Below are 27612 nucleotides of genomic sequence, written 5' to 3' on the forward strand. Positions count from 1 at the left end.
AATTAACTGCTGAAGTGGAGAGGAAATGCAGCTGGCCAATACATGTCATAGTGTGAGCTCTATTAAATGAATATATGTGCAGTCAACCATTCACAGGAGCCACACTGGTCTTGAACTGCATTGATCTATAGTATAATTCTAAATGAAATTGATGGAAGAGAGCAACCATTGACAGGAGGGGTAAAGAGAACCACAAAATGTCTTGTACAGGAAAAGTGTGATGGAAAGTAGGCTCATCTATGCCATGGATAGAAAGTGCGGTGAAACCGTGGTATTTCTAGGTGTTCCTAGGTACCTCACCCTTAATTATAATGCAGTGTATGTCACTGGACTCGTCAAAAAGTGCTTTGTAATATTTTATTTTTAGAATAAAATCCATACAGAATCCTGTCAAGATTTTAAAATGAGCTTTTCAAGAACTTCAGATACGGCTTTGCAGCTTGCAGCTCTGAGCTTTGGGTGAAATTTAGTTGTGATAATGTGTTCCGAGAGCTGTTTATATTAACATTTAAAGACTTGTTTACTTACTGTGCACTTAATATAAATACAGCTGTTACATGAAGGCTTGTAAGCTGCTTTCAAGACCGTTGTGCAAAAATGCTACCTTCTAATCAGATATAATTTCAGGTGGCTTCTCTCTCAAGCATGTCCTTTCAGGCCATTAGCTCATTGAACTGCTTAATTTACAGGCCTTGATGAATAAAACATTGGCTTCTGTTAGATTTTACTTACATCAGGGTCCACATGTCCTATAAAAGAATCTCTCTTAATTTTGTGTTCACTGGTAGGTACCCTTTCTTGATGTATTGCCTATTAGAGTCAAAGCTTCTAGGACGTCTGTGTAAGAAGACAAAGCTGGATAAACTCCTTTGCCAGTGTTTCCTTCAGTTTAATTGCTACCGTATCACTGCTAGTGATGAAACTACTTTGTTAGTTTGTATTGGATTGGTTGAAATATAGAAGGAAGTATGAGTGTATACGTATGTATGTCTATACACATTGTTTAAAATTTACAAATAACGAGAAAAATCTTTTATTTTCACACCCACAGCACACAGTAACAAGAGTGTATACTGTTGTTAGGCTGTACCATAATGGAAGTTTTAATTATTACTTCAGAAATATTTAAGGTTTCTTTAGTGTAGTAATTGTGATGAGTACTGCTAAAACTTTTCCACCTTTTTTATAGGCTTCAAACTTGATGGAAATTGTACCTAATTGTATGTTTTTAATAGATTGGCAATGTTCGTGTGCAGTCTTTTTTGAATCTTACGTTAGTAACCTATGTAATAGTCCAGACTTGATGTTAACCATCAAACTAGTTATTTTTGACTCAACTTCTGCACTGGTCTAAGTTTCCTGTTTCTTGAAAACTAGTTTTCTGTCTGTAAAGCACAGTGATTCTCTTCAGTATGTATCAGTCTGTATCTTGAGCTTCCCTTGTATCTTAAGTACTGCGCATGTGTTGACAGGTTTCTTTAGGCTTGGATCCTTGACAATTGCAGAAGATTCAAAATTACTTCTTCTAAGCATAATACATTGGGACCCATGTTGTCTTGAATGGTATCTATGCTAAGGATTTATTTAAAAAATTTTTTTTTTCAGAGAAGCCAGGAGACTATAAGCAGTAGAATTTTGTAATGTCATACCAGCAAAGAGACAACAATCACAGGCATCAGTGCATTATTCTATTGTGTTGGAATTGTACAAGTGACACAATTCTAAAAAGAAAAAAAAAATTAAACCTCTTTCAACTTCAGCCAATGAAGTTGTATATCTTGCTGATAACATTTGGAAGCCTGTTTAGAAAATAAGAAACCTGTAAAAAAGGATTCCCACCCCACCCCCTGTTCATAAACAAGCGTATTGTTAATTTTATCAAAAAATTGTGCTATTATGTGATACCTGGAGCATTCCTGGAAGAAAGCACACAGACATTCCAAAATATGAATCCTTTTATATGTGGCATATTTATTTAAAAATGGTTGTAAACTGTTTTATTTTCACTCTTCTAAATTTCTTTTAACCCAGACTGAATTTTTGAGATCAGAAAAATAGTTTGATGTGTCTTTATAACTTCAAGGTTCGTGTTTCATTCGAACTGACCAGCTCGATGGAGAAACAGACTGGAAACTGAAGGTTGCTGTCAGTTGCACACAAAGATTGCCAGCTTTGGGGGTAAGCATTTTATCTGTTTGATTTTAAGATATCTTCCATGTATGCATATATATCTCTTATCTAAAAGATTGTTACAATTATGGTAAGTATTGGAAAATTTCTGTTACCACAGTCTTAGTTTTTGCAATAAATAGGAGACAGATATTCCACTGAATGCTGAATGAGAAGTTAGTTATTCAAATATTCTTGGTTTTACATTGAAAAGAAACTGAGACAGAATTGGACTTTTATCTTTCAACTTAGTGGTTCTCATTGTGGTCCCCACCGAGATCCACACTTCACAGAAGCATATCACAGTTGTAGTGTTTTCAACCAAGTGTTATACTGTAAGTGCAAGTCATTCTTGCCTCAGGAACCGTTGCTTTAATCACTAACTTGTCAGCTTGGGAAACAGCAGCCTGCTCTTGGAAGGTAAAGTGTTTTTTTGTTGTCAAGATGCTTTCTGGTCTGACTACGTGCAGTGTACAAGTTCTTGCAAGGAGCGCTCTCTAAGCGTTGCCTGAATGTGTGTATTTTTTAAGTGTGTATATGTGTCATGTTATGGGTAAGTATTAAAATCATTAAAAAAGGACACATGTATGCGTGTGTCTATAGGTATACATTCAAAATAGACACATATCTACAAAAATGTATGTAGAATTGTATAAATGTCTCTTAATGAGAAGCTGAATTCTGTCCTTTGTACTGGGGAAGCTTGCTGTTTTACAGGAGAGTTGGCGTGGTATTAAGAGACTTCCTCTGAAAACATACTCAAGTTACAAGCTTGTGGAAATTTACCTGTACAGAATTTCTGGTGTTTTGACACTAAATCCTTTAGGAGTTTTATTAAAGGCAAACATACCTTAAGAGGACTGTTTATATACCATGTTAGTAGAAGAAGTGTTAGATTATCTGCCAGATCTTAGCAGGACTTCTGCAGTTATTCTTCCAGAATTATGGAGTTGCTGCCACACTGAAATTAGAAAAAGGGAGAGATTTTTTTTCTGTTTTCATAGTGCTCTGGCTACTGGCTGCACATGTGACAAGGAGGAGGAAAAAATAGCTAGGTTTGAATTTAGAAGATTGGGAACAAGGGATGGAACTGAAGGTTGGTCATGCCAGACAGAGATGCCACGTCGGCCTCCAAGATGGGAGTTCTGGTGCAAGAACAGACTTTAACAAGTATTCTGTAACCTGTAGCTGAACTTAGTATTTGTAATAATCCCTCTCCTATAGGGTTTTACCATTTAATCATTGGCCTATCTTATTTTCTCACTAAAAAAATCATGTCCACATTTGAGACCGATGCATGCATTTGACTCAAATCCAGTCAATTTTTTATCTTTCTTCAATTTTTTTTTTAATTAAATAGTGCTTTTCAGATAGTTACAACTGTGTTCAACTTAGCTATTATTTTTTATTTCTTTTTTGTTTTGGAAGCATCACTGACTGCACTCGGCGAATACAACTCTTCATGCAGAGCACTGCCTCTCTGAGTTCAGTTTAGTGTTTATAATTTTGGTGCTCTGAACTTGGACATTTTGGTGTTCTGAGCTTTGGTGCTCTAAGGCTGATGAAATCTGGACTAAATTACAGTGCAAAGGTTTCTCTACACTCGCCTTTGGCAAAGAAAAGAAAAAAGTTTTAACATTATCTTTTCTTTTTTTGGGGGGGTTTTTCTTTTTTTTTTTTTTTTTTTGAAAAGCCTAAATCCATGTCTGAAGTTTTCCCTCCTTGCTAGGAAGAAAGTGACCTGGTAAAGCAGGGAATTATTGTACTGTAACTTTTATATTGTGTTCTTTGTTTAAAAAAAAAAAACAAAAAAAAACCCAAACAAACCCCCCCCCCCCAAAAAAACCCAAAACCCCCCAGTTATCAATAGACTTGACAAATTAAGCATTTATGGAGATAGTATAAAAGTATTGTTAAACCTGTGCATTTGATTTGAAAGAAGTAAATATTTGCATTGTAGTTGTTTACAGTGGAAAAATAAATCAGAAATGGTTGAAGTTGGGGAGTCTGCATTTGAATGGTAGGACATGCAGCCTCAGCTTCTGCAGAAGTGGAGGTTTGCTTCAGGTGGTGGTTGTTTTGGGCATGTAGGGGAGGGAAAGGCAAGGCATCACCAAGAAATTATTCATGCATCTTGGAAACAGTATACAGGAATCAACTGTACAGTATAGTAACCATTTCTTCCTTAGTTGTTTCCACTTACTGCTATTAACCTACCTCCAACTGATCTGTGCTTCTTGCAAGATTTTTATATTCTCCCTCTTCTTGAGCTGTAGGTGACAACCTGAGTTGCCTCTTCAGGTGCAGAGGAGCTATGTACACTTAACAAGCCTTCCCTGGCTACCAGCAGCAGATGGAAGCCACCAAGCAGTTGACGTGCCTCTGCCCTTTCTCACATCACGCAGTTAACCGTGCTAGCCAAGACTTTGTCTGCATTAAGCTGACATGCCATCCCGAAGTAACTGACACTGGGTATAATACTTCCTGCTGGCTAAACTAAACTATCTCCCAATTTCCATACTGTGTGGTTTGGTGAAACCGTTGACACTTGGTGGTTCTTTAATGAGATCATTTTAAATGGCTGCTTCCCAGCTGGTCTTAGACTGTTTACAGCGGTCATGTCATATCTCTGCTTCACCCTTAAAACCCATCTGGCTGTGAATTATTTTGGGGAAATGGTAGCCTAATGCACCCAAATGTAAATGCTTTTTAGGGGATCCCCACATCCTTCACAGAAGATAATGCTCAGCACGCATCCCAGAAGGCTGTTTCCATTCCTGTGGAAAGCACATTGGTATTTCTTTAATTTCTGCAAAGACACTTTTACCTTTATTGGGATGGCAATAATATGCAAGAGTATCAGCCACCTAAAGAAACTCTGTGGATGGACAACTTCAGAAGATTAGTATGAAGCTCTAAGCAAGCCGTGAATTTCATACTAACGAAAAATAGTCTTACGGAATTATTTTATTCTAAGCCTAATTTTTGTAGTTCCTAATAGAGTCATAAGCTGTGTCTGTATATAGGCCCTCTGCTTACTCATATTCTGTAAAGCTAAATTAAAATGCAGTGGGCAGAATTGTTTCTTTAAAGTTACAGTAAAAACAATGGTTTTGGAAAAAAAGCAAAAATAGGATACACACTTTAAACATGTAGGGATAGTATTTGGCACCCTTTGAAACTTTATACCCAACTTACCTGAAATGGCATGTTTAAAATATGTAGTTGAGGTTTTCTCAGCAAACAGTATTCAAGCTCTCCTGTATGTGCAGTGAAAAAATTTGAAGCAACTTGGTTAAAAGTAAGGGTCATTTGAGAAACCCATTTCAAGTAGACTTTTTCTCACCCTGGACTTCTACAGTATCATCAGTTGCTGAAATTTTTTTTAATAAAACTGAAAAATCGTGCAAGTTGCTTTCCAGATATTAACTTGAAAATGTCTGTTGCTTTGTAAAACATCCCTGTGCTTTGTTTCTGTTCCTGACTTGAAAAACCACTGTTTTACAGCGATTATCTTGCTAACCTGTACACTGTGTAATAGGGGCATATGCTTTTTGATAGGCTTAAAATTACTTCTGCAGAAACTTGCTGGGGTTTGAAGCAGTCTGGCAAAGGACTGAGCTTTGTGCTGCGGTCCGGGATCAACTGTGATTTCCTTTCCTCTACCAAATGTTAGGAGAATTGGGCAGCGATCCTTCCTTCTGCTAAAAGAAGCTGCTGTGGGGCGATCTGCCTTCCATTCTCTTGGCGCTATGTGCTGCACGAGGTGGGCAGCGCGTCATTATTTGCCCCCCAAATAATTGACGCGGTGAAATTAAGGCACTTCAGGGAACATCTGTCTAAATGTTTTGCTTTAGCTTTCTTAAATCAATCCGTTAATGAAAATGATTTTGCTTTAAGGAATTTGGGGAAATGAACCTTCCCAACTACCAGGCCTTTTGTACCCGATAAATGCCGGTTTCTGTCCATTCTCTGTAATACTACCCGACAACGCTGCCACTTCCCCAGGTAGTGTAGATGACTAAGACTCTTCCAATGCGCCCGTGTCGCAGCACACGTGGTGCTGGGGTACGGCTCTGGCCAGGGGAGTGCCCCGCCCTGCCCCACCCTGGCTGTACTTCCTGGTTGTCACCTGCTGGGCGGCCACTGGCAGAGTGGTGGGAAGGTGGCTGATGAGGCCCCGCCCTGCCCCGCCCTCACCACCAGTTAAGGGCGAGTCCCATCTGGCTGAGGGGCTGTGATAATTCCCAGTTTGGGAATTTTGGATTAGTTGAAAGGCGTGGTAACAAAAAGGGGCAGAGCACGGTGTGTTCTGTGTCCACAGAGAATTCTGTGGAGAACTCAAAAGTTCCGTTAGGCTTGTCCATTTCGAAGACGGGAAGCTTTTGTTTCAGTTCAGTACTGCCTTTGAACTGGATCGGAGGCTCGTATTTGTACGCGTGGCTACAAAACCGGGTTGGGTTTCCGAGGTGAACTTTATACGTGTTCATGACAAAGCAGCGGTTCGCACAGAGAACCTGTTCAGAGAGGGGTCGTGTGGGACGCCATCGCTGGGGTCTGGCGCTTCGCCCTTGTTCTCTCTGGGCTGACGTTCTGGGGTTTCGCTGTAATGGATCAAATAGCTTCAGCTAACTTTCAGTCAGAAGTAGCGGTTGTTGATGGCAGTAGTGCTTTTCTGACTTCCAGGGTCTCTCCACGCATAAAGCATCACCTGTTCCAGTGTCTTCTCCACGTGCGTGCAGTGTGTTTTCAAAGCCGAGGCTTACAGTTCATATTTACGTATTACAATATATTTTTAAAAATTTGAGTGTCCCAAGTTGAGCATAAAATAGACTATAAACAATTTGTTCGTGTGTTTGACAGAATATATTCCCCATAATTGTCACTGGGTTTGATTTCTTTAGCTACCTGATGTAAAGGCGGTGAGGATCTTGTGTTGGCACGAGCTTTCAGTCGTGTCAGCAGAGCAGCACTGTAACCCTACCGGCTGTGACACCCAGAATAAACAAACCTGCAGACCTTCAGAGCTCTTCTTGAAGAACAGATGACACCACCAAGATGATCAGTACAGATTTTGTTGTCTTTCTAAAGCACTTAATGTGATCAGAGAATTAAAATTTCAACAAGTCATTTAATGATGGCAGAGCAGCAAATATTGTAACACCTAGATAAGGTTTCTTGCAGTTTCATAGTTGTCGGTGGGGCAGTTCTGGCGATACGCGTGTTCGGAGGCATTCTTCTCTAGCTTGTGTGATCAACTAAATTTATTAACAGCAATGAGGTCACTGTAATTTTCAATAAATGGTGACTTGCTGATTTATATCAGAAGATCCATACAGCAGTAAACAATACCATTTACATTTAATTAGTTTTATTGAACCAAAGGCAATTTTATTTGTAATGAACTACATGTTATGATTAAGAATGTATTTTAATGATCTTTAAGTAAGGTGAACAAATGTTGCCCTTGACCTAATAGAGGAGATTTTTCTATGTTATTGATAACTTTATGGTGAATTTTAAATTGTGAAATGCAAAAGAGAACGTTTTCATTATGGTACCATCATCAAGTCATCTCCTGACTTTTGGTGTAGAAGGATGAAATGCGTTCTTCTGAATTATTATTTTCAAGTATGAGATAATTAAATGCATGTCAAGTTTTTAAAAAAAAATCTCATCTACTGTTGTATAAAAATAATTTAATTTTTATTGCTTGAGATTCAAGTCTTTCATGTAGTTTCTTTAATCTAGAACTGTTACAGTCCCCTTACCCAAGGTTTGGGTTTTTTTTTTTCCTTGAGTAAGAATATAACTGAGGTCATCTGCCCTCACTGTTTCCTAAAACCAACATAATTTTAGATGTAGAATACTCTTTCCATTGAACATATCAGTAGAACTATTTGGCTTCAGTGAACCAGCAGTTCAATGCTTATAGTATGAAAATAATTCTTTACTGAAGCTGAATTTCACAAAGATCAAGTCCTTCATTAGTTAAATCATTAATAAAAAGTAGTTGTCTCTTTTTTTTTTTTATATATATACAATGAAATCCTTTGTTTAAGGTAATTTCCCTTCTCCCTGGTTTTATATAGGGGGAATCGGTGACATAACCTAACTAGGTAAATTCTTCCTGCTCAGTGAGCAGAAGTTATGTTTACATGTAGTGTTATGTACAAATATTGATGTCGTCTTGTTAAATTCACCATTGTGACTTCTTTCAAGATAGTGAGATGAGAAATGCACAGCTTCTACTACTGGGAAAGCAGCACTAGGTGAAGGAACCACTTGTACTCTTATAGTAACCTTTATTGCTGAATGCAGTTCATGTGTAATCTGTCTTCTATAACTGTATCATTCTTTGGATTTGTCTTTCTCTTGAGTTATAAAACTTCAGCTGCTGTATTTTATTGGCCTGAGAATAATGTCCATTTGGAGTACAGAGCATTGGGTTACAGAAAAAAAAGTCCTTATCCCTTTTCTTTACCCTAATAATGAAAAAATACTTCAGAAAGCTACTGAGCATGTGTAATATGCTTGTATGTCTTTTCTTTCTACTAATCATGAATGAAATGCCAATCAACTACCACCCTGGATTTCTCTCAGAGCATAGTTTTTTCTTAGGTTTTTTTAGTTTTGGGAAAAAACATGTGCTTTTGGAATACTTAGCCAGTTCTATTTATAGCATTCCAGAATAATGCCACTAATGTGTAGGGAATGTGCAGATGTCAGTTTTTCAGAAAGATAAGTGAGTTTGTTTCAGAGTTGAAACTCAAAAAAGAAAAAAAGGAAAACATGAAAGTTTAGGTGTTAAATCAGAAATACAAAAAGAGAACTAAAACACAAGAAGAAGAGAAACCAAAGGAGTGTGGTAGAAATTTTTACATTTAAAAATGCGAAAAAGAACATTGCAGTAGAAGAAAATAGAAAGATTAGAAACCAGGAAAATATATTACTGTATAAATGCTAATATACTTAAAAAGGTGGATATTGCTGCTTCCTTTTATTCTAATGTTGCTTCCCACTAAGGCATTCTTTGAAAAGAGAGAAGTTCTTGCTTGACACATTTCACTAGCAGTTTTTATTGTGTATATGAGTATGTGTGTGGTATTAGTTTTCTGCTGTGCTATCCACTACTGAGAGACTCTTTATTTTTCTTTGCATAATAAAGCACATAATAGCCTGGATTAGCTAAATTGTAAGTGATAACAGATTGGAAAGAAGTGAATGATGAAGATATAGGACACCACATGTGTATTAGTTTCATATGAATTATTTCTCGTGAACCTGATGAAAGTAGGTTGGAAGAACAAGGATGCAATGAATGAACTTCGTGTGAAAGACTACAATAAATGGCTAACAGTTTAAGATAAAGATAATTTGTGAGAGTTAATGTTCAGATTTGATTCATCTTTTAAAAAGCATATGAAATACAGAGTCTGTCCTACCTTTTGCAAGGCATGAATTGAGAGATTTCTTCTCTGCAGAATACAAATACAAATTCATTTTTTATAGAGCTACACATTTTTAAATGGAAGTTAAGCATGTTTGATAAATGTACAACAGATTTTAAAAAACGCATTCATTTTGATCTGGAAAAGTGAAAAAAAAATTCAAAAATCTGTAACCATTTTATCAGAGAAACAAAAGGATACATGTGTGTCAGATTTTAAGACATTAACACAGGTGGACCATTGCACCTTTAGTTAATTTTTGTAACGTTCAAATTATGTAATATTCAAATGTAGTTACTCTTTCTTAAATTCAAAATTATAAACAAAAAATAATGGCATGCTTTTAAAAATAGCTAGATTTGAGCCAAGGTATGGTTATACCTCCATGAAGGAGGCTGTAAAATTAATTCTGCTTTTGAAGATAGCATGAACAGGGTATTGTAGCCACGTAATCCGCTCCCCAGAGATGGTGTCTGATGAGCCTTTTGCAAGGTTCATCCAGTAATAAAGGATGGAGATAACCCAAATAGTTAGGTGCTTCATATGGTGAGAAGGTAGACACTCTTGCATTTCAGCAGAGGTTATGATTCTTAGATCTACTGGGATTTAGTGTCAAGGAGCTGCTCCTCCCCAGAGTAGAAATTGGATTGGGGATCCATGCGTGAGTGGTCTACTTGTGTTGAAGTCTCTTAGCTGCTGTTGGTGCTGACCACGTAAAAAAGCACTAAAAGGTTTGCTTTTGTGATGAAAAGAAAGTCCTTTGTATCCAGTTTTTAACAATTAGTCTGCGATATTCTATGGGAGGTGGATGTTTCAGAACAATTACCTTACGAAATAATTGTTTCAGAATTTTAAAGTGATCCTCCCTGGGCCTCTAGGGACAGCTCTTAAGATCTAATGGTCATCAGATTTTTAATTTTTTTCTTCCCCTAATTTGTACCATACTGCCATTTATTTATAGAGCCTGCTACTGTAGTATCTAAGAGTCTCCTATTCTTAGTTTTAGGGTAGGAACGTTCATGGGTTCTTTGCCATCATGAGTAGTAGTACCATGTATATCAGACCCAATTTTATCAGACTAGTTCAGCGTATCCCTGACTTTAAGCATTTGAGTAATCCTCTTGATGTATCCAGGCTTTCTTGAAGCTGATGGGTTTTTTTCTCATGGGTTGACTGCAGATGTGCTAGAGCATTTAAAGAGAACTTGAATCAATTTCATTGTTTCCTCTTGTATTCAGTTGGCTTTGTCCTTGCTGGAAAAGTATTTTGTTTTCAGTTTCATTACCCCCCCCCCCTTTATTTTTAGAAGAACAAATATATGGAAAATATTTTAAGATTATGCTATTATAAATTGAATTGGGGCTGTCAAGACAAAATAAATTAGTTAAAATTTCTAACTCATGTTATAAATGTAAAACAGTTTAGTGTTTGAACTATCAACATTTTTAGAGCATCATCTTGGATCTGGTTCCTTTATAGTAAGATGTACTGAAAAAACAGTATGTTTCTTAGTTGGGTAAAAATTTCATGAACTTAACTTGGGGTGGGGTATTGGGGGTCATAAAGTGGAATCTTTACCACTAAAAGATTCTTCAAAATATGTGATTAAATTTAAGTGTAAATAATAGTAAGTACATTAATCTGTTTTACAGGATCTCTTTTCAATCAATGCTTATGTTTATGCTCAGAAGCCACAGCTGGATATTCACAGTTTTGAGGGTACCTTCACACGGGTAAGTGGCGTATGTAAACATAGTTCTGCTTTTTTTTCCATTTCTCAGTGTAAGTGAAACCTATGCTTAGTGTCAAAGTTGCATCATATGTTTCCTTAGCTTTACAGCAGTATTTATTTTTTTTTTCCATGTTCCCGCCGTGGCAATACTTCATATAAAAGATATCCTGGTAAATATGTATTGCAGAAAGCTAATACAAAAAGAATACCTGAAAAAAACAGAATCCGAGAATTGGATATTTGTTGACATCACTATAATCTTTTTATGTGAAACCATTTGTATAGTAGTGTATATATTGTTTGTCTACAGGCATCTAATGTATTGTTCATATATGTCAAAAAAGTGGCAAGTTGAACATACTGAGTAGCCTGAGACAATGTAACTGCTAGTTTATGTGCAATAAAAATGTGCCTTGTTTAACAATATTTCTGTTCAAGGGAAAGCTAGTACTTCCAAAGTTCAATTATCTCAAAAAGTAAAATAAAACTAAAAGCTACTTATGGGGGCTTTATTAAATCTTTTTTTCCAGCTGTAATTATATTCAAACCCGAATACGTTAATAACGATGCAGTAATTTCTGTGACTTTTCTTCTGTTATTTTCAGAAGGTGGCCTGCTAAAGTTAACCCTTTAAAACAGGGTGTCCTAATAGGTAGTAAAAATGTTTTGGGGTTTTTTTTCAATCGCTTTACAGATTTGTAGCATTATGTTCGCATATACAGTGATTGCTTTGTTTATTTTAGCCAAACTCAGTGTTAGTAGACTCATTCCTCTTGATAGTTTGGCTCTAAAATAATTTGAGAGAATTAACTACTGTGGAGGTAGAGAGAAGGATTTTTTACCCAAGTGACTAAAATTGGTAATAGATTTTGTTCAGTAATTGGAATTCCAGTTCACAATTCTAAGTACACTGATGAATGAGATATTGCAGTTGTTGGCTCTCGAAGACCAATTTATACTAGTTATATAGTTCATGCTGCCTACAAAGTAAATGTCATTTGCCCACACCTTCTAAATCTGTAAGCAACAATGTTTACTTAAACCTTGTATTGACCAATTGTCCAAATGAAACTTCTATTCACAGCTGTAAAATTCATGTTATTCCTGTCCCAAAGGCTAAGTGTATACTTTTCTAAATATAAATTGAACTCCTCAGAGCCTTTTTAACAACTCTGGTATGTGTAATTGAGACATTGGGAAATCATCACTAAACAGTTGCTCCCTGTTGTGGGTTCTCTTTGTACATGTAATAAGAGCTGTATGATTCAAGCATCCCTGATATGTCTAAATAACCCTGCTGCATTTTATGCTTTTGGGTTTACATATGTGTTGTTTTGACTGCTTCAGTAGGACGGACAGTTTAAACTGAACTTGTGTGTGCATGCATGTGAGGGCAGTGCCCTCAGATTTGGTTCACAGTGGATCACACTGTAGATATTTTTAGAATTTTTTTTTTCTTTTTCGTTAATGATGTACCTTCTGTGTGGTGAAATGTTGTTTTAGAACACTTGTTTACTGATTTATCTTTCTACTTCTGCTGTGAGCCCTTGCTTCTTACACTAAATCAGTTTTTGCATCTAATTTCTATTTTATGTTAAAGTAAAAAAAAAAAATAGTGTGCTTAGTGATGCTAATGCATACATTTTTCCTACTTAAGCATTGATGTTCAAAGAATTCCTGCAAGGGTAGGTTGACAGGGTAATAGCACATTGATTTTTCTTTTCTTTTTTTTCCCCCCATTATGAAGACAGAGTACTAACAATGTAGAAGACAAACTTAGATAATTTCAAAAAGTGCATGACCATGAAACAAAACAGAAACTCAGGTGCACAGCTCTGGAGTTTTTATGAGGGAACAACTTCTCTTAAGTACTTCTATGTGAGAAATATATCCACAGCAAACCTGATAGCTGACAGAAGATACCTTAACCTCCATAACCACGTCAGGAGGAGTTAAAGCTCTGCTGTGCTCTATTGATGTCTGCCAGCTTCACATGAAGTCACTCTCCGTTGTCCTCCATGGATTTTGGTGCATTATATGCAGTGTGTGTCCTTGCATGGGCATGCACGAAGGATCATGCCTGGCCCTTAAATAATGGCATAAATTAATTCCTCTCCTCCTCGCCCTTCTTCTGGACATCCTACCAGGAAACAATATATGAGCTAAAGTAGTGTTCTGTGAAAATGAGTGAGATTGTTTTATTTCTTCTCAGGGCATCAGCCATGTCTTGGCTGAGCTTGTTTTGAAATAGTGACACACAGAACAGGGATTTACATGGACGTAACTATTAGAGTTTCTCTTCTGTCTGATGCTCTTATGTAGATAAATTAGGAAGCTATTTCATCAGTTCTGAAAAAAAACACGAGAACAACACAGGTCTGTAGAAAGAGAATAAAAGGTAGCCATAGTTCTTAACCCAACTTTTACCAGCTGGAGCCCAAAGAGTACTCTAGAGCGTTACATCAGTGTGTACTGGCATGACCAGTATTATTTAGCCTTTGCTTACAGCTTCTGTGCAGAACCATGGAAATCCTTTCTTCTGCTTTTGATCTTGGCTGTTTTTTGTTTAAATTTGGATCCTTCTTCCACCATTCCCTTAAGAATCTTTTCCTTTAATTTCTCCTATATTGCAGCTCATTGGTGTCACCTCAGTCTCTTCATTTACTTTCGGAATATACCTAAATCTTATTTTATTTATTCCAGTAGAAATCTCAGAGAACTGTTTCCTTTGAGTTTAGTTCATCTGCTGAACTAATCATAAACTTTTTTTTTCCTGTGATACAGAACTACTTGGCATCATGTTTTCCAATATAGCACCTTGTCAGATGTATTAAAAAACCTACCTTGATGCAAAACCTGTTGCATGTAGCTGTTGGTACTTTGGAAAAAACACATATTGAGATGTGAGCATTGAAAATTGTGTATGCATTTATGAGTAGGATCTCTAGCCTGGGGCTAATTATACAGATGTGTTCTTGGATAAGTCTTGTATTTTAGTAGAGAGAATGTTGGGTAATTTTTTTTTACTTCATATTTGCTGTTGGAGAATTCCTCTTGAAGCAATGGTTGTGTTCACTTCAATCTGACTTAATTTTATGTTGCCACTGAAGGGAATGGTATTATGTTTTGTAACTCCTTTTTACTCACCTTCCTTGGGCAGGCACTAACAGCCAGACAGACATCCAGACTAGGGAGCTAATGTGTGCAGAACCTAATCGGACCCTGTCTAAAATACATATACCAGTAAAGGGAACATAGCAAGGATACTTAACTGTAGGATTGGGGTAGGGAAGGAATCTCTTTCAGTGATGCAACTAAACTAATGAATATTATTCTACTTTTCTACAAAAGTTGGTGGGGGTTGTTGTGCTGCATCCTGTCGGGTAGTAATAGGGCTAGAAAAGGTCAAATGGAAGTGGTATACTGGTTCATTCAAGGATTAGGTATTTAGTCTCAAAGGGCTCTGTCATTATCTGAAAAAATTTCTAATAAATTGTAGCTTTGAAACCTTTTAAATGGCTACTTGAAAATTGTCATGATCCTTGGTCAGGTCTATTATGAATTCAGGACTGAGAGTAGGATATATTCAATTTTTATTTCACTGCTCATCTGTTCCTTTTTCTCTGCACATGCAAGAGCTACAGACTAATTTCCTAGAATAGGAACTGTAGAGAAATTAAACTGCTATGATCAATACTGCACGTGACTTCAAAAACTGAGCCTGAATATGAAGCTTGAATGCAATACTGAACTGCGCTATTCTGGTAATGAACTTAATTCAGAATTTAAAGACCAATAAACATACAGCTGCCAAATGAAATTCAACCCAGCAGACCTTAAGTGGAAACTTCGTCAACTGGACAAAGAAGCCCTTGTATGTCAAATATCTGCTACTGGAGTGAGTGATGGTTTTCATTTACCCAAAAACATATATTGTTCTGTTAGCTGTAGTAGCATCAGAAAATTTGCAGAACCATTTCTCCTTATGACAGACCTGGTCTTGTTCAGGAATTGGAGTCTTGTCCCTTCCCTACTTCACCTATCTCTACCATCTCTCCAAAAGCACAAATAAAAATAATGTGAAACAGCTAAACTCGTAACCCGTAAATAGACTTTTTATTTTTCATTTGAGTAACTTATGACAAATGAAAAATAACTTTAAGGCATCATCTGTTTGGCTATGGAAGGTGTGGTATTTGGTAAACTGAATGAACTGTAGAAAGGTGGAAATGTTAGATGAGGGCATAAAGCCATCAAAGGATCATAATGAAATAAGCAGAAGCTAACTGATCAGCCAAACCATTCTGTTGATGAGCATGGCATGACTGGAAGGAGATATAGCTCATTAGATGTTTTCCTATTTTGAATGACCTAAAAGGAGGCATTTCACTTAAGTCTTGCAGCAGGTAGACATTGGACAAGTGACTTTTCCTGGGTGTGTTATCAGCTCTCCGTAATCACTGCAGGGCTTTCAATTTCTTGTAGTATGGAAGAGTTTCATAATTCACTGTCTTAAAATCTGCTAACTGAAGAATAAACTAAGGCAGAAAAAAAGACTTTCCTAGCTTTGAATCCTATTCCTGACAATAGCCAGAAGCAGACTGCTGGGAAAGAGAGTAAGACTAGAGTAAGATGGTAATGCCTCCTCGGAATATTATTCTGTCTCTTAACAACTCGTGATGTGAGACTTCCTGAGTCAGAGCTGGTTTCTGTGACCTGCAATGAATTTTCCTTCTTTAAACCTCCCTAGTCCCCCCTTGAACATATGTAACCTTTTAGTGTTCAGCTAGGAAGGAGTTGTACAGGATAATTATATATTTTTATGAATATATGAACAGCAATTGCCTGTTGTTTTAGTTTTGCTGGCTTTATTTATGACTTCTTCTTTGATAAGAGACAGCAGTACCTATCCTCCCTTTCTAGGTGCCCATTTCATGGATGCCTGTCATGTTCCTCATTAGAGTTCAGGTTTATTTAGTCATATCTAGTATGGAAGCTACATTGACCACCCTTGTTGCCCTTCTTGAACATTTTCCATTTCTTTTTATTTTTTGTTTGGAATAAGGGGAGGGGAGGAGGGATTTCGAACTACTACTTAAGACTTGAGAAAACCATGGATTTCTTTGTAGTAGCATGATTTGTTGTTGTTGTTCTTTTTTTTTCTCTCCTAGTAATTCTAAGAATTTAGCTTGTTCTTGACTATTAAGATAGTGTTTTGGTAGATTTGTAATAATCCTAGAATTTGTTTTCCAAGTAGTCATGACAATTTCTGAGTAGTTACGAGTTCTGAGTAGTTTTGATCAGCTCAGACATCATCACTTTGTGAAGTTGGGACGTTTTCTTCCTTTGTGTGCATTGCTTTACATTCCACTGTACGGAACTTCACCTGTCCACTTTTTTGTAGGATATATTAACCTACAATATTACCCCACTATTAAATCATAGGTGTTTTTTCTATAGCTATTTTGTTCTGAGCTCTGACTTTAGTCTTATCTAAAGTTACAATTACAAAGGTGTGCAAAGCTATAGCAGCGAACATGTCTTTGAATTCTCCAGCTTTTCTGTATCTCTAATTCTGTACATTAATTCTGTGCTAATGGCTAATTAAAATACAATGCTCCTGTCAAAATTCAAATTCTGTCTTCATGCTGGAATTCAACATAATGCAAAAATGATTGCTTCAGTATGATTGCAGTTTTAGTAAGTGGTAGGTGGCAAATTATCTTTTTCAGTGTTTGAGGGGAGCTATTTGGAGTCCCGCTGTGGACAACAGGTATTCTGTATGGAACTTCTGAGGGCAAAATGCGAAAACTTTTTCATTTATTGATACTAAACTCATCGCAGGTATAGTATTTACATTTGTGTCCTATCACTCTATGTTCATGATTGTAAAAGACTGACCCATTCATTTCCATGAAGTTGTACTGTTTGACTGAAATAGAGGATCTTTGTGGTCAGCTCTCTGTTAGCATGCATCATTCCATTATATGCCTGCTGGGGGTCTTTTGAAATACACACAAAAATGTATCTGTTCAGTCTGAGATTTTTCTTTTTTAGGAAAAGAGATTTCTAAGCAGCTCGTCCTGTACTTGCTGGTTGTTTCAAAATAAAGATGAAAAATGGACGTAGGTTTTGATTATTGATGTTATGTATAATTTATTGTGTACTTTGGTAAATCAGTGGTCCCCCTTTTCCTGCAAAACGTTTAGCACAATCTGTAATTTGATCAAATACGCTTGATTATCCTACGTCCTAAAGTTTCCTTTAGTTGTAAACAGCACATTTCACAGCTGCTAATGAGTAACAAATCTGTACATGCTCCAAATTGATTATGAGAGATTAAGTCTGTTTACAATCTGTGGACCATTATTGCTTGGGAGGAGAGAAGGGAGAAAAAAAGGAAAGTTTAAAATAATCATGGAAGTAATTTCCTATTGGAAGTATTTTTCCATTGGATGTGTATTTTGTAAGTATGTGGTAAGACAACACAAGTGTGCATTTCTTTTTGAAAGTCTAAATATTCTTCCCTGAAGTTGATATGATGTCACTTGGGTTGCAAAGTGATAATGACCATAACTTACTGTATGAAATACAGATGCTTTAGATTGTCAGAGAGAACGGAGTATTCATTTTTGGTGGTTAGTGTTCATAACTCACTTTAACTGCTTGGTATAGCAAACTGTTCTGCAGTTAGATTTATCTAAAGAAAAGAATATGTTCCTTTTAAAACACTATTGACTTTAGTTCTTTGAATATAATTGGGTTTAAGTAATATGAACTTCAATCAGTATTTCACTTCTTGGAAAGTTATTTTTTTGTGTGTATACAGACAAAGAAGGTATGTGCAATGAATACTATTATACAGTGATTGATACAATGATGCAGACATCCTGTGCAAGTTATTCTTATTCAGATGGTTTGGCATTGTTCTCAACTATCTCTATTTGTGATGTTGATGTAATTATTAGCTGTTCATATTTTTCACAGGAAGACAGTGATCCAGCAGTTCATGAAAGCCTAAGCATTGAAAATACTTTATGGGCAAGCACTGTTGTTGCTTCAGGTAAGTGTTGCAGCAGCAAAGCTAGTAAGGTATCTAAAAACTTCTGTGGAAGTGTATCTTTATTTTTGCTGTGTGAAATATTAATGGCTTTTGAAAATTTTTGGTTTGCAGACTATTAATCTCTTGCCCCTCTGTTGTCTGCCTTCCCATCGGTTTCATCATGCTACTCATGATATTTTCATACCTTTTTTAATCCTCCTGAATAGGTTTTTTTTTTACTTAAATTTTGCTGTTTCAGTAGTGCTGTCCCTTGTACTCCACTAAAGTCACTGACCTTTTTGTTTTAATTAAAACTTAAGGTTGTGAAGTGCTCTGTTCAGCTCACTGTGGATAGGGTCTTGCTGAAAAGCAAGGGTGGTTTTGCATTTGTTAGGGGTCTTCTTTTATGTATACTGCATGCTGCAGGTAAAGTTGGTTAAAATCTTTTATCGGACAAAATCTTAATCAGAAAGTATAGATCAGTTATACAGTTATGTAACTTTAAAATAATGGGTTCTAAATATTAGTAATGTTTCATATGTGTTCCAGATATTATAAGGAGTTCACGTTGCCTAGATGCTGTATTCAGGCTTTAAGCCATTGTAAGTTTTCTTTAAGAGCAGAAAATTATTTTCTCCCATTTTTGCTGTATGTAAGAAAAGTCAAAAGGACTATAGAAGAAAAGGCTGTGGTTATTCTGCACAAAAAGACTGAGAATAAGGAATCAGGAGAGCGTGATTTCTGAAAAGGAGCTAGGATTTAAGATAGGGAATTGGAACAACTGGAAACATGAGCCAAGAGGAGGAGGGCTATGGAGGGAGGGGAAGAAAGTAAAAAAGTCTCCACCTAACTTGTAAAGTTACTCCCTACTATGAAGGCTTCTTAGATCAGTGAGGGGCCTGCTGGAGGGCTGTGGTTGTGTTTCCACACCTGCATCTTACTTCAGTCTCCTTACTGTCTAGGCTCACAGTTCTGTTACATGCAGGTATTTTTCACTCAAAAGTATTCGGTATCTATGTGCAAGCCTAATCCTCTATTACTTTGCCACTTTGATTCAAGAATGTGGGTGTGTAGCCTGTACGGAGATGGTAGGGGGTAGAGTTCTGCCCGGCAACATTTCTTCATTTACCTTAAGGCTCTTCAGTATGGCAGTCTTTAAGGTATCCTAGATGGGAAGGCTGCTTCCTCCAGTGCTCTTCAAGCAGCCTGGACATGATCTGTTACAAAGCCAAGCATTGCTCTTGGAGTTATGCTATATGCCCTTGCCAAGCCCTTGGAGGTTGTTACAAAGCATTCTGGGTCAACCTGTGCTATTCTTTTGACCTATTACTGACTGATGCTATCAGTCTCAGGGGTGGAGACAGGATGCTGCATCACTGATGCCCAGGAAAGGAATATGTAGCTGAGTTGCAGATACAAAGCCTTAATTCTAAAAAAGGTTTTGCAAAGGACATACAGGGCAATTGTTGGGCGAGGGGGTTTTCCTTCCCATTTTCCTCCCTCCAGTGATTAAATATGTGCTGAATTTCCTGATACTTCCTTTGATGTATTCCACAAAACACATTGCATCAGCTAGGAGAGCCCACTATCTCCAAGACGCATGCCGTTGCTATTTGTCAAAGTGATACAGAGGGTCAAGGTCAGGCTAGGGAAAGTGTTTGGGGAATTATGTGGGGAATACCTCAGAAAACTTGAGCTCTGGTTGCTGATGTCCTGACAGTTCTAGAGGAGAGAGACCACAAATCAATCATCTTGCAGATCAGTAACAGTAAATGTAAGCGTATAAAGGTTTCAAGGAATCTTATCAACTACGTGTTGAATGCAGATTACCAAAGGTCATGAAAATAGGAGGATACTGCAATAATGGATTCTACAGGGGGAAAAAAAATGCCTATTCTAGAGCAGTACAAGTGATAAGAAATATATTTGCTATAATTTAAGACTATTTTTATTTTCTTTTTGAATTTTGGAACCAAAACATTTGTTCAGCAAAATCATGTGTCAAACAACTCAAGAATAAACTATTCCACAGCCTTTTTATATCAACAGGTAAAGTTCAGGAGAGTGAGATTCCTAAAATTTGTACATTTGGAAGGTGTTTACTTTCTTTGGTTTCAGTATGTCTCCTTACCCCTTAGAATAACAGTAAGCTAAATGGAGAAAAAAAAAACCGAAACAAACAAACAAACAAAACCCCCAACATTTTTCTCACACTTAATATGTATTATAGCCAGATGTTCTAGTCTCAGAATTGATAGCTTAGATAGCTAAATGGAGATTCCTACTGCTACGAAATCTGAAGTGCTTTCTGCCCCTTGCTGTAAAGCCCTGACAAAGACCTGGTGACTGTGTGTATGATGTTTATCCTAACCACAGAAAGTACAAAGACTAATTTGCCAGGATCACACTGGAAGCCTCTGGCAGGGGTAGAAATCAAAAGCCCCTCTCTCAAGCCCAAAGCATGCAGCCATCCTTTTCTTTTTCTTTAATAAGTGAGATAGGAAAAAATATTCTGACTTTTTCCACTTACAGGCAACATCTCAGTGAATTTCAGAAAGGTAGCAGCAAGGTACAGAGTTTATGTGCCATTCTTTGTATCTATATTATTGCTGTGGAATTAATAATAGTGCCTCAAGGAGAGGAAGCTTTGGTTGGTGAAAACTTGAAAAACTGCTATCACTGAAGAAACAACTTTAAATATAACCAAATAATTTAAACCGCTAAGTATTTTGAAAACCTCTTAGGTTATCTTTATGTGACTTGTCTTTTAGCTCACTTGTGTTCGTGACATCACCGACTGCGGTGTTTGTGTTTATTAAAAGCTTTGGTAGATTTCTGTTCAGAAAGAGAGAGAGGAAAGTCAGTGGTTAAATTTTAAAAAGCCTCGAAAGGCCCACTGCAGTATGGACTTTAACTTTTTGCTCTCCATTTACTGTAATGATCAGTGTGGTTCAAACTCTAAACAAGATAATGCAGTACTCTGAGAGACCTGCTGAGATATCTATTAAGAGGAAGTTTGTATTAAAGGAATTTTGTGATCATTTTGGCAGGTGTCAGTCTTGCAAAGTCACTTTAGGTAAAATCAGAACAATTTGTATAACTGCACAGCTGTAAAAAGCACTATTTTGTGCCAAGTCCTATACACGATTTTAATTGATTTGAGCACTCTCTTGTATTTATATGGTTCACATAGTGCTTGGGAGATACCAAAAATTTATATGATCACACACTGGATTCAGAGTATGCCTGACTGTGTTGATTCTGCACAAGTCCTCTTTATATCTCTTTTTATCCTGTTGTTAGTCCTCTTATTATCTCTTTTCCAGGCCCACATGTTTATTCTAGTGATATCTCCTGTAATTTCTCTCTCCTTCGTTAACCACTCTGCCCTTCCCAATCAGTGGTTGCCCAGTTTACATGAGAGCCAGTTTGCATAGATGCCCCTACATAAAATTACTTGAGTCATTGCTTTTAATAAGCCCAGCCTTGTAGTACAGCTATGCTTCCAGGAACCCCAAATAGGATTCAGTTCTTTCTACTGTGGGCCGGGGTGGCGTTTAGTGCAAGTATGCATCTTTCTTCACAGCTGGTATTAAGCTTAGATTTGCTGAGGATAGTGAGAGAGAGAGAATAGTGGGTAAAAAAACCCAGAACTGTCCCTGGTGCAACCACTGTGGCATAACACTAAAATTAGGCTACACTGATGTAATTGAGGTCTAAGGAACCCTAGATTTACCAGTGATGTTGTGCTAGTAACTAACAGCCCCCGAAGTTTCAAATCAAAGATCAATGCCTAAATAAAAGCAGTAGCTCAGTCAGATTTAGACGAAATTATGATCAAGATTCAGTAGTCAAAATGGATTTTATCTGACTTTCACCTTTGAAACCAACTTTTCAAAGAACAAAATATGAGACAAGTAGGACAGCTTGTTTTCCTGAGCTGCAGCAGCCTAGCCAGGTGAAACTTAGTGGAAAGGTGCCAGCTGGAATGGAGAAGTCCTCCCCAGGTTTTACGGAACGAAGGAGCGACAAAGGCAGAGATTGGTAGGGTGTGCAGTTGGGGATTCCCTACGGGATATTGTCCAGTGTGTTCTGACCACTGAACAGAGATCAGCTCAGAGGATCACTCCAAAATGTGTTCCAAAGGGATACGGGCATTGGTTGGAGACCAGTAGAAAGAGTTCAGAAATTATGGATCAATAACTATTGTCTTACAAAAGCTGGGAGGAATTTGGGTTGTGCTGGGGGCATGTTACCTATATACTAAGGTGCAGATTTGCATGTGGAACTCTCAGCAGAGCCAAACTAGCTTTGGTGAAAATGTTATGTCAAGGGAAGTCTATAGAAAAAGCTTTAATGTGGAGAGGAAAATAATAGAAAAACTGATTTTTAATTGTCCAGAAGATGTAATGTGTAATCACTGACGTTTTATATGTCGATTCAAAGTTTTCACTTGCATTCTCATTTTCTAGTAAATGAAACTTCCTTTCTTTAATGCCAACATATTTAGCTGTCATCTTTTTTCATCATGTATTCCTTCAATTTTTTACAACATATTACGCTGCAAGAGTAGTAATAGCAGATCTTGCACGTCTTCCTGATTGCCAAAGACAAATTAAGTCACTTAATGTCAGACAAATGTGTAATACTTCTACAGTTTTTGAAGTTTTCTGAGCAGGGTGTTTCTGACAAGTTATGTTAATTAGTTCTTTATAGCATAAAGACAACAAAAATATCACATTATTGGTTGTGCTGCCATAAAGGCTGTTTCAGGTCACTTGAAAAAGTACTAGAAATAAGGGGTTTGTTTTTGCTAGAAAGTGTGATAGTGGCATATTAATAAAAACCTAAATATTTATTTAATATAAAAATTTATTTAGTGATGCCAAAGCCAAGTTTTCCTATACCATCCAGCACAAATTGACTAAAAGATAATTGGAACTGGGGAATCATTTTTATAAGTTAATGAACAGGAGAATATTTTTCTATGGGATTCTATCAAAGAAATCAATTGGGTGAACTAGATTTTACATCATTATAGATGACAGAGATAGTGGGCAATTTGTGTATGCTGTGTTCAGCACCATTGTACTCATTCTTGTTTTCCTTGTGAAGGGCAGTTTTTATGCTGTGTTAACTTCTGAAAACAGCTGGAGACAATTTTAAGTTCAAATATAAGTTTTTAACCAGTTACATTTGAAAGTTTTGCTTCCATTAAGAAGGAGGAAAGCATGTTGTCAGTTTTATTGATGTTAATTAAAGAAGTTATAATGATCCTTCATAAAGAATTCTGAAAAACAGCATTCACAATACTGTGCACATTGCATAAATGTTTGGGCTTTTTCATACAATTGATTTGTTTGAGGGTCTGTAAATTACTGCAAGTTTTAATTCAGACAGACTTTCTCTTAACTGATTGACACCTCTTTTACTTTTTGTTTGTTTGTTTTTCAGGAACTGTAATTGGTGTTGTCATTTACACAGGCAAGGAAACTCGAAGTGTAATGAACACGTCCAATCCAAAAAATAAGGTAGGTTAGCCTTACTGTGGGATTTCCTACTTTTGTTTTCATAAAACTTAAAACCAGATATATCTAAAACTGAAAATCTACAAGCTTTTACTCTGATGTATTTCGTGTGTGCTAGACTGACTTGAACTTTGGTATGAGAAGTGAATTCTGCCTCAGTCTCATTTGGGAAGTAAAATTGTTCTTCCTTTACCTAGGAGTGTTACAGGTACTAATGGAAACATTTGTCTTTGAAGTAAAAATGCGCATCTTCAGACTTTTATACTTCTATCTCACAGCTAAATATGAATTCCCACTTCTCAGATTATTCTACTGTAAAGTATTTGGCCAAAGTTACACAGTAGTTTTAAAGAATGTTTATAACAGACTACTAAAATTTATTCGGGCTCCCAGAGGCAGTAGAGCAAGATAACTGAGGTTCCAGTCAGTAAACAGAACGTTCTTCCAGTGATTTTTGTAAGCAATGAAAACATTGTCAAGAGATTTGTCTGTTGAGAAGTTATCAGAAGTTTGGGTGCTTCCCTCTCGACAAGGTCTTTCAGTTCAAAACAAAGCAAATAGCTCTTCATTTCATCAGTAATGTTTCTAACATGAGTTCCAGAGGGCCCTCAGTTATAGAGAAATGAAACTTTAGTTGTAGGCTGTATCTTACAACCTAGACCTGTGTTTAGTAAGAAGATAATTATATTAAGAAAGGAAAAAATTCTTGCAAGAGGAAGAGATTTAGAAAAAAATCAATTGTGACAGGTTGCTATTTTCACGCCATTCATAATAAGTTGCTCTGCGTAGGAACATCAAGAATGAAATGATAATACAAATTGCTTGAAGCAGTTATTGCAGTCCCCTGAGTGTATTGATTTGTGTTTCTAATAAAGAGATGCTTTTAAATGTCTCATTGACAGAGACAGGTGATATGCACCAGTACGTGGCTTAAGATGGCCTTTTATTATTTTAATTTTTGTAACATACATTTTAAAATAATAGAGTAAAATGGAACCAGAATGTTTATTCCATTTAGATGGAATCTTTTCTTCCATCTGATACAAAGATGAGCCCTTTAGTAACAGAATCTTTCTCTAAGAATTCTGAACAACTTCTGACTAATAAATAACTCTCACAGGTGTTTAAAATGAAATTATTTAATATAGTAAATTGTTAGGGGAGTATGCATAAATGTAACACGCTTTTCCCAAATTCAACAGATTCTGGAGGTGTATTATTTTTAGTAAAGGTTTGTTAAATTTTTTTTTTGCGTGAATATTTCACACAGAAGACTATGGTAAAGGGTAAAAGGATTGTTTAAAACTTCCCTGATGTTTTCAAAATGACTATTAATATTGAAATAGTTGCTCCAAATTTTCGCCAGCAAAAGATCAAGTAGCAGATAAACCTACAAAAAAGAGATCCAGCAGCATGTTGACAAGCTGCAGCGTGTTTTTTGCTATTATGACAATACATGTACCACCTTTGCTTGCATAAGACTTTAATGTTACAGCTGCTAACAATTAAGAGCTGTGTTCTTTCATCTGCAGTGGGAATCTAAGTAAACTTCCAATTTTCGTGAAGCACCAAGCAGCAAATTACTACATGTACTCATGCACACACATGCACATACACAAACTAACAGAGCCAAATGCTCATAATATTATCTGGCATATATTGCACTATCAGTATATGAACACTAGCTAAAATAATTAGCTTAGGAACAACTCAGGGGAGGTTTAGACTGGACATTACGAAGCGTTTCTTTACCGAGAGGGTGCCCAGACCCTGGAACAGACTTGCTAGAGAGGTGGTCGATGCCCCATGCTAGTCATTGTTGAAGAGGCATCTTGGCAATGCCCTTAATAACACGCCTTAACTTTTGGTCAGCCCTGAAGTGGTCAGGCAGTTGGACTTAATCATTGTTGTAGGTCCCTTCCAACAGAAACAGTCTATTCTGTTCTATTCTAATTAGAAATTGTGCTTTTAAATAGCATTTTATCTGCCACTGATAAAACAGGTGATGCTTGTATAACTAAACTGTGCTCATTAGTTGTCCAAAGGCTTTTCAAGGAGTTACTGACCTATTAAGTTGCTCAGTATTCTAAATATGTATATTCATTTGTTCCTCGGAGGTAGTACTTAGTTCTTTGTGCCATAGTTAGCTGATAGGAATCTACTAAATGTGCAGAATGAGGCTTAATATAGTATATGTAAAATTACCTGCTCTAAATGTCTCTGCCTTGGTAGTTGCTCTATAGAATATTTCAAAAATTTAAAAATTAATCTTACACTGAGCAGGCGAAGACTTTCTCTAGAGCGTTTTCTAAACCAACTGCATCAACTCTGCATCATCTGTCTTTGAAATTATTCTGTAAATGTGTGAATGAGTCTTGTGTGTACCAGTTGCTCAAGAGTGATATTGGCATGGGTTTTTTTCTCTCTATGGACTGAACATTCTTGTTTAAAGCAGTAGCCAACAAGTAACGTGACCAGTAAGGATGGATTTGGGAACTGAAAACAGAAAAACTTAAGGCTATCACAGATGAGTAAATGATAAAATGCAGTACTTCAGTGTAAAAAAATTAGTTGATCATTTTTTAACATGTTTACTCCACAGAAAGATAGAGTTAAAACTACATCTTGCTCTATCTTCTACCATGGGGTGAGACTGGTTTGCATCCTTCTGTAAGATAAGACACTTACTGCCCGTAGGTGATATTCTGTACTAGTTAGCCTTGCAGCCGGTAGACGAGTTCATTCTTCTGTATATTTGGGAGGGGCAATCCTCCTCTGTTTTCTCAAGCGTGACAATAATGATTACATGTTGGATAGGGTATGTAGCATTAGAAGCCAAAAGGAGGGCAAAGGGAGTCTAAAATAGTCTTTGAGATTAGAAGATATGTCACAGTTGAGAGATTAAAGATTCAAACATTAAAAAAAAAAAAAAATCTGCACCTACTTGCTGAAACAAAATTGAAATTAAGTTGATCAATTGTGAAATTGCTGTAGACTCGAGAGGAAATAAGTCTGCCCCCTCTTCTGCTTTAGAACAGAACTGTTCCAAATACTATTTGGAACTGGTTTTAAATGGCAGACTGTCTCTCTCTGCTGCTCTTTGAAAACAAATAGAAATAATATTCCAGAGATTTTCCTGTAGACTGTGTTGATATGCTCTTGTTGGGAATATAGTTCACTGATGCTCGTGTCTTCTGGCTTTGGGAGAAAGCAAACACTGAGATCTTGGATTCTCAATTTACATTGCCAAACTGAAACTTCTATGTCCAGAAATAAGCAAGGAATACATGGGCTTGACTCTTTTATCATTCCTCTCTTCATTGAAATACAGAGAGATGCTTCAGTTGTATTTCTTGCTGGAGTATAATATTACTGCTGTACTTTGTACTATAAACTGGGTTTTTCTAATGGAAAATTTTTAGTTTTCCTGCTTAAGGGTAGATACTTTTTGACTAAACCAATATTAAAATTCAGAGGTGCAGACCTGCTCTATAAACACTGAGCAGAAGACTAAAACTGAAATAAGTTTAAGCAAACTTACATGTGAAAAATTGTGAAATGTATGTACCTGTTCAAGCATGTGGTTTATCTGTATGTTAAACTTAGAAGGATTTATTGTGTTTGCTGAAGTATTTAGTCATTCAAGCAACAATTTTCTTAACTTAAAGTCAACACTTTGTTGTTTTATTA

General features: G+C 36.7%; 1 protein-coding gene across 2 annotated transcripts in view; it reads left to right on the forward strand.

Moving 5' to 3' along the window:
* Positions 1 to 27612, forward strand: part of ATP9B (ATPase phospholipid transporting 9B (putative)) — a 169333-nt gene that overhangs the window by 69636 nt on the left and 72085 nt on the right. For both annotated transcript variants that reach the window (XM_069809226.1, XM_069809227.1), the window contains exons 8-11: positions 2084 to 2178; positions 11273 to 11353; positions 18340 to 18415; positions 23849 to 23925. In XM_069809226.1, coding sequence (XP_069665327.1) covers positions 2084 to 2178; positions 11273 to 11353; positions 18340 to 18415; positions 23849 to 23925 — 329 coding nt within the window. The remainder of the gene's footprint in view (positions 1 to 2083; positions 2179 to 11272; positions 11354 to 18339; positions 18416 to 23848; positions 23926 to 27612) is intronic.

The sequence above is a fragment of the Haliaeetus albicilla genome, chromosome 21, assembly GCF_947461875.1.
Source record: "Haliaeetus albicilla chromosome 21, bHalAlb1.1, whole genome shotgun sequence".
Classification (NCBI taxonomy): domain Eukaryota; kingdom Metazoa; phylum Chordata; class Aves; order Accipitriformes; family Accipitridae; genus Haliaeetus; species Haliaeetus albicilla.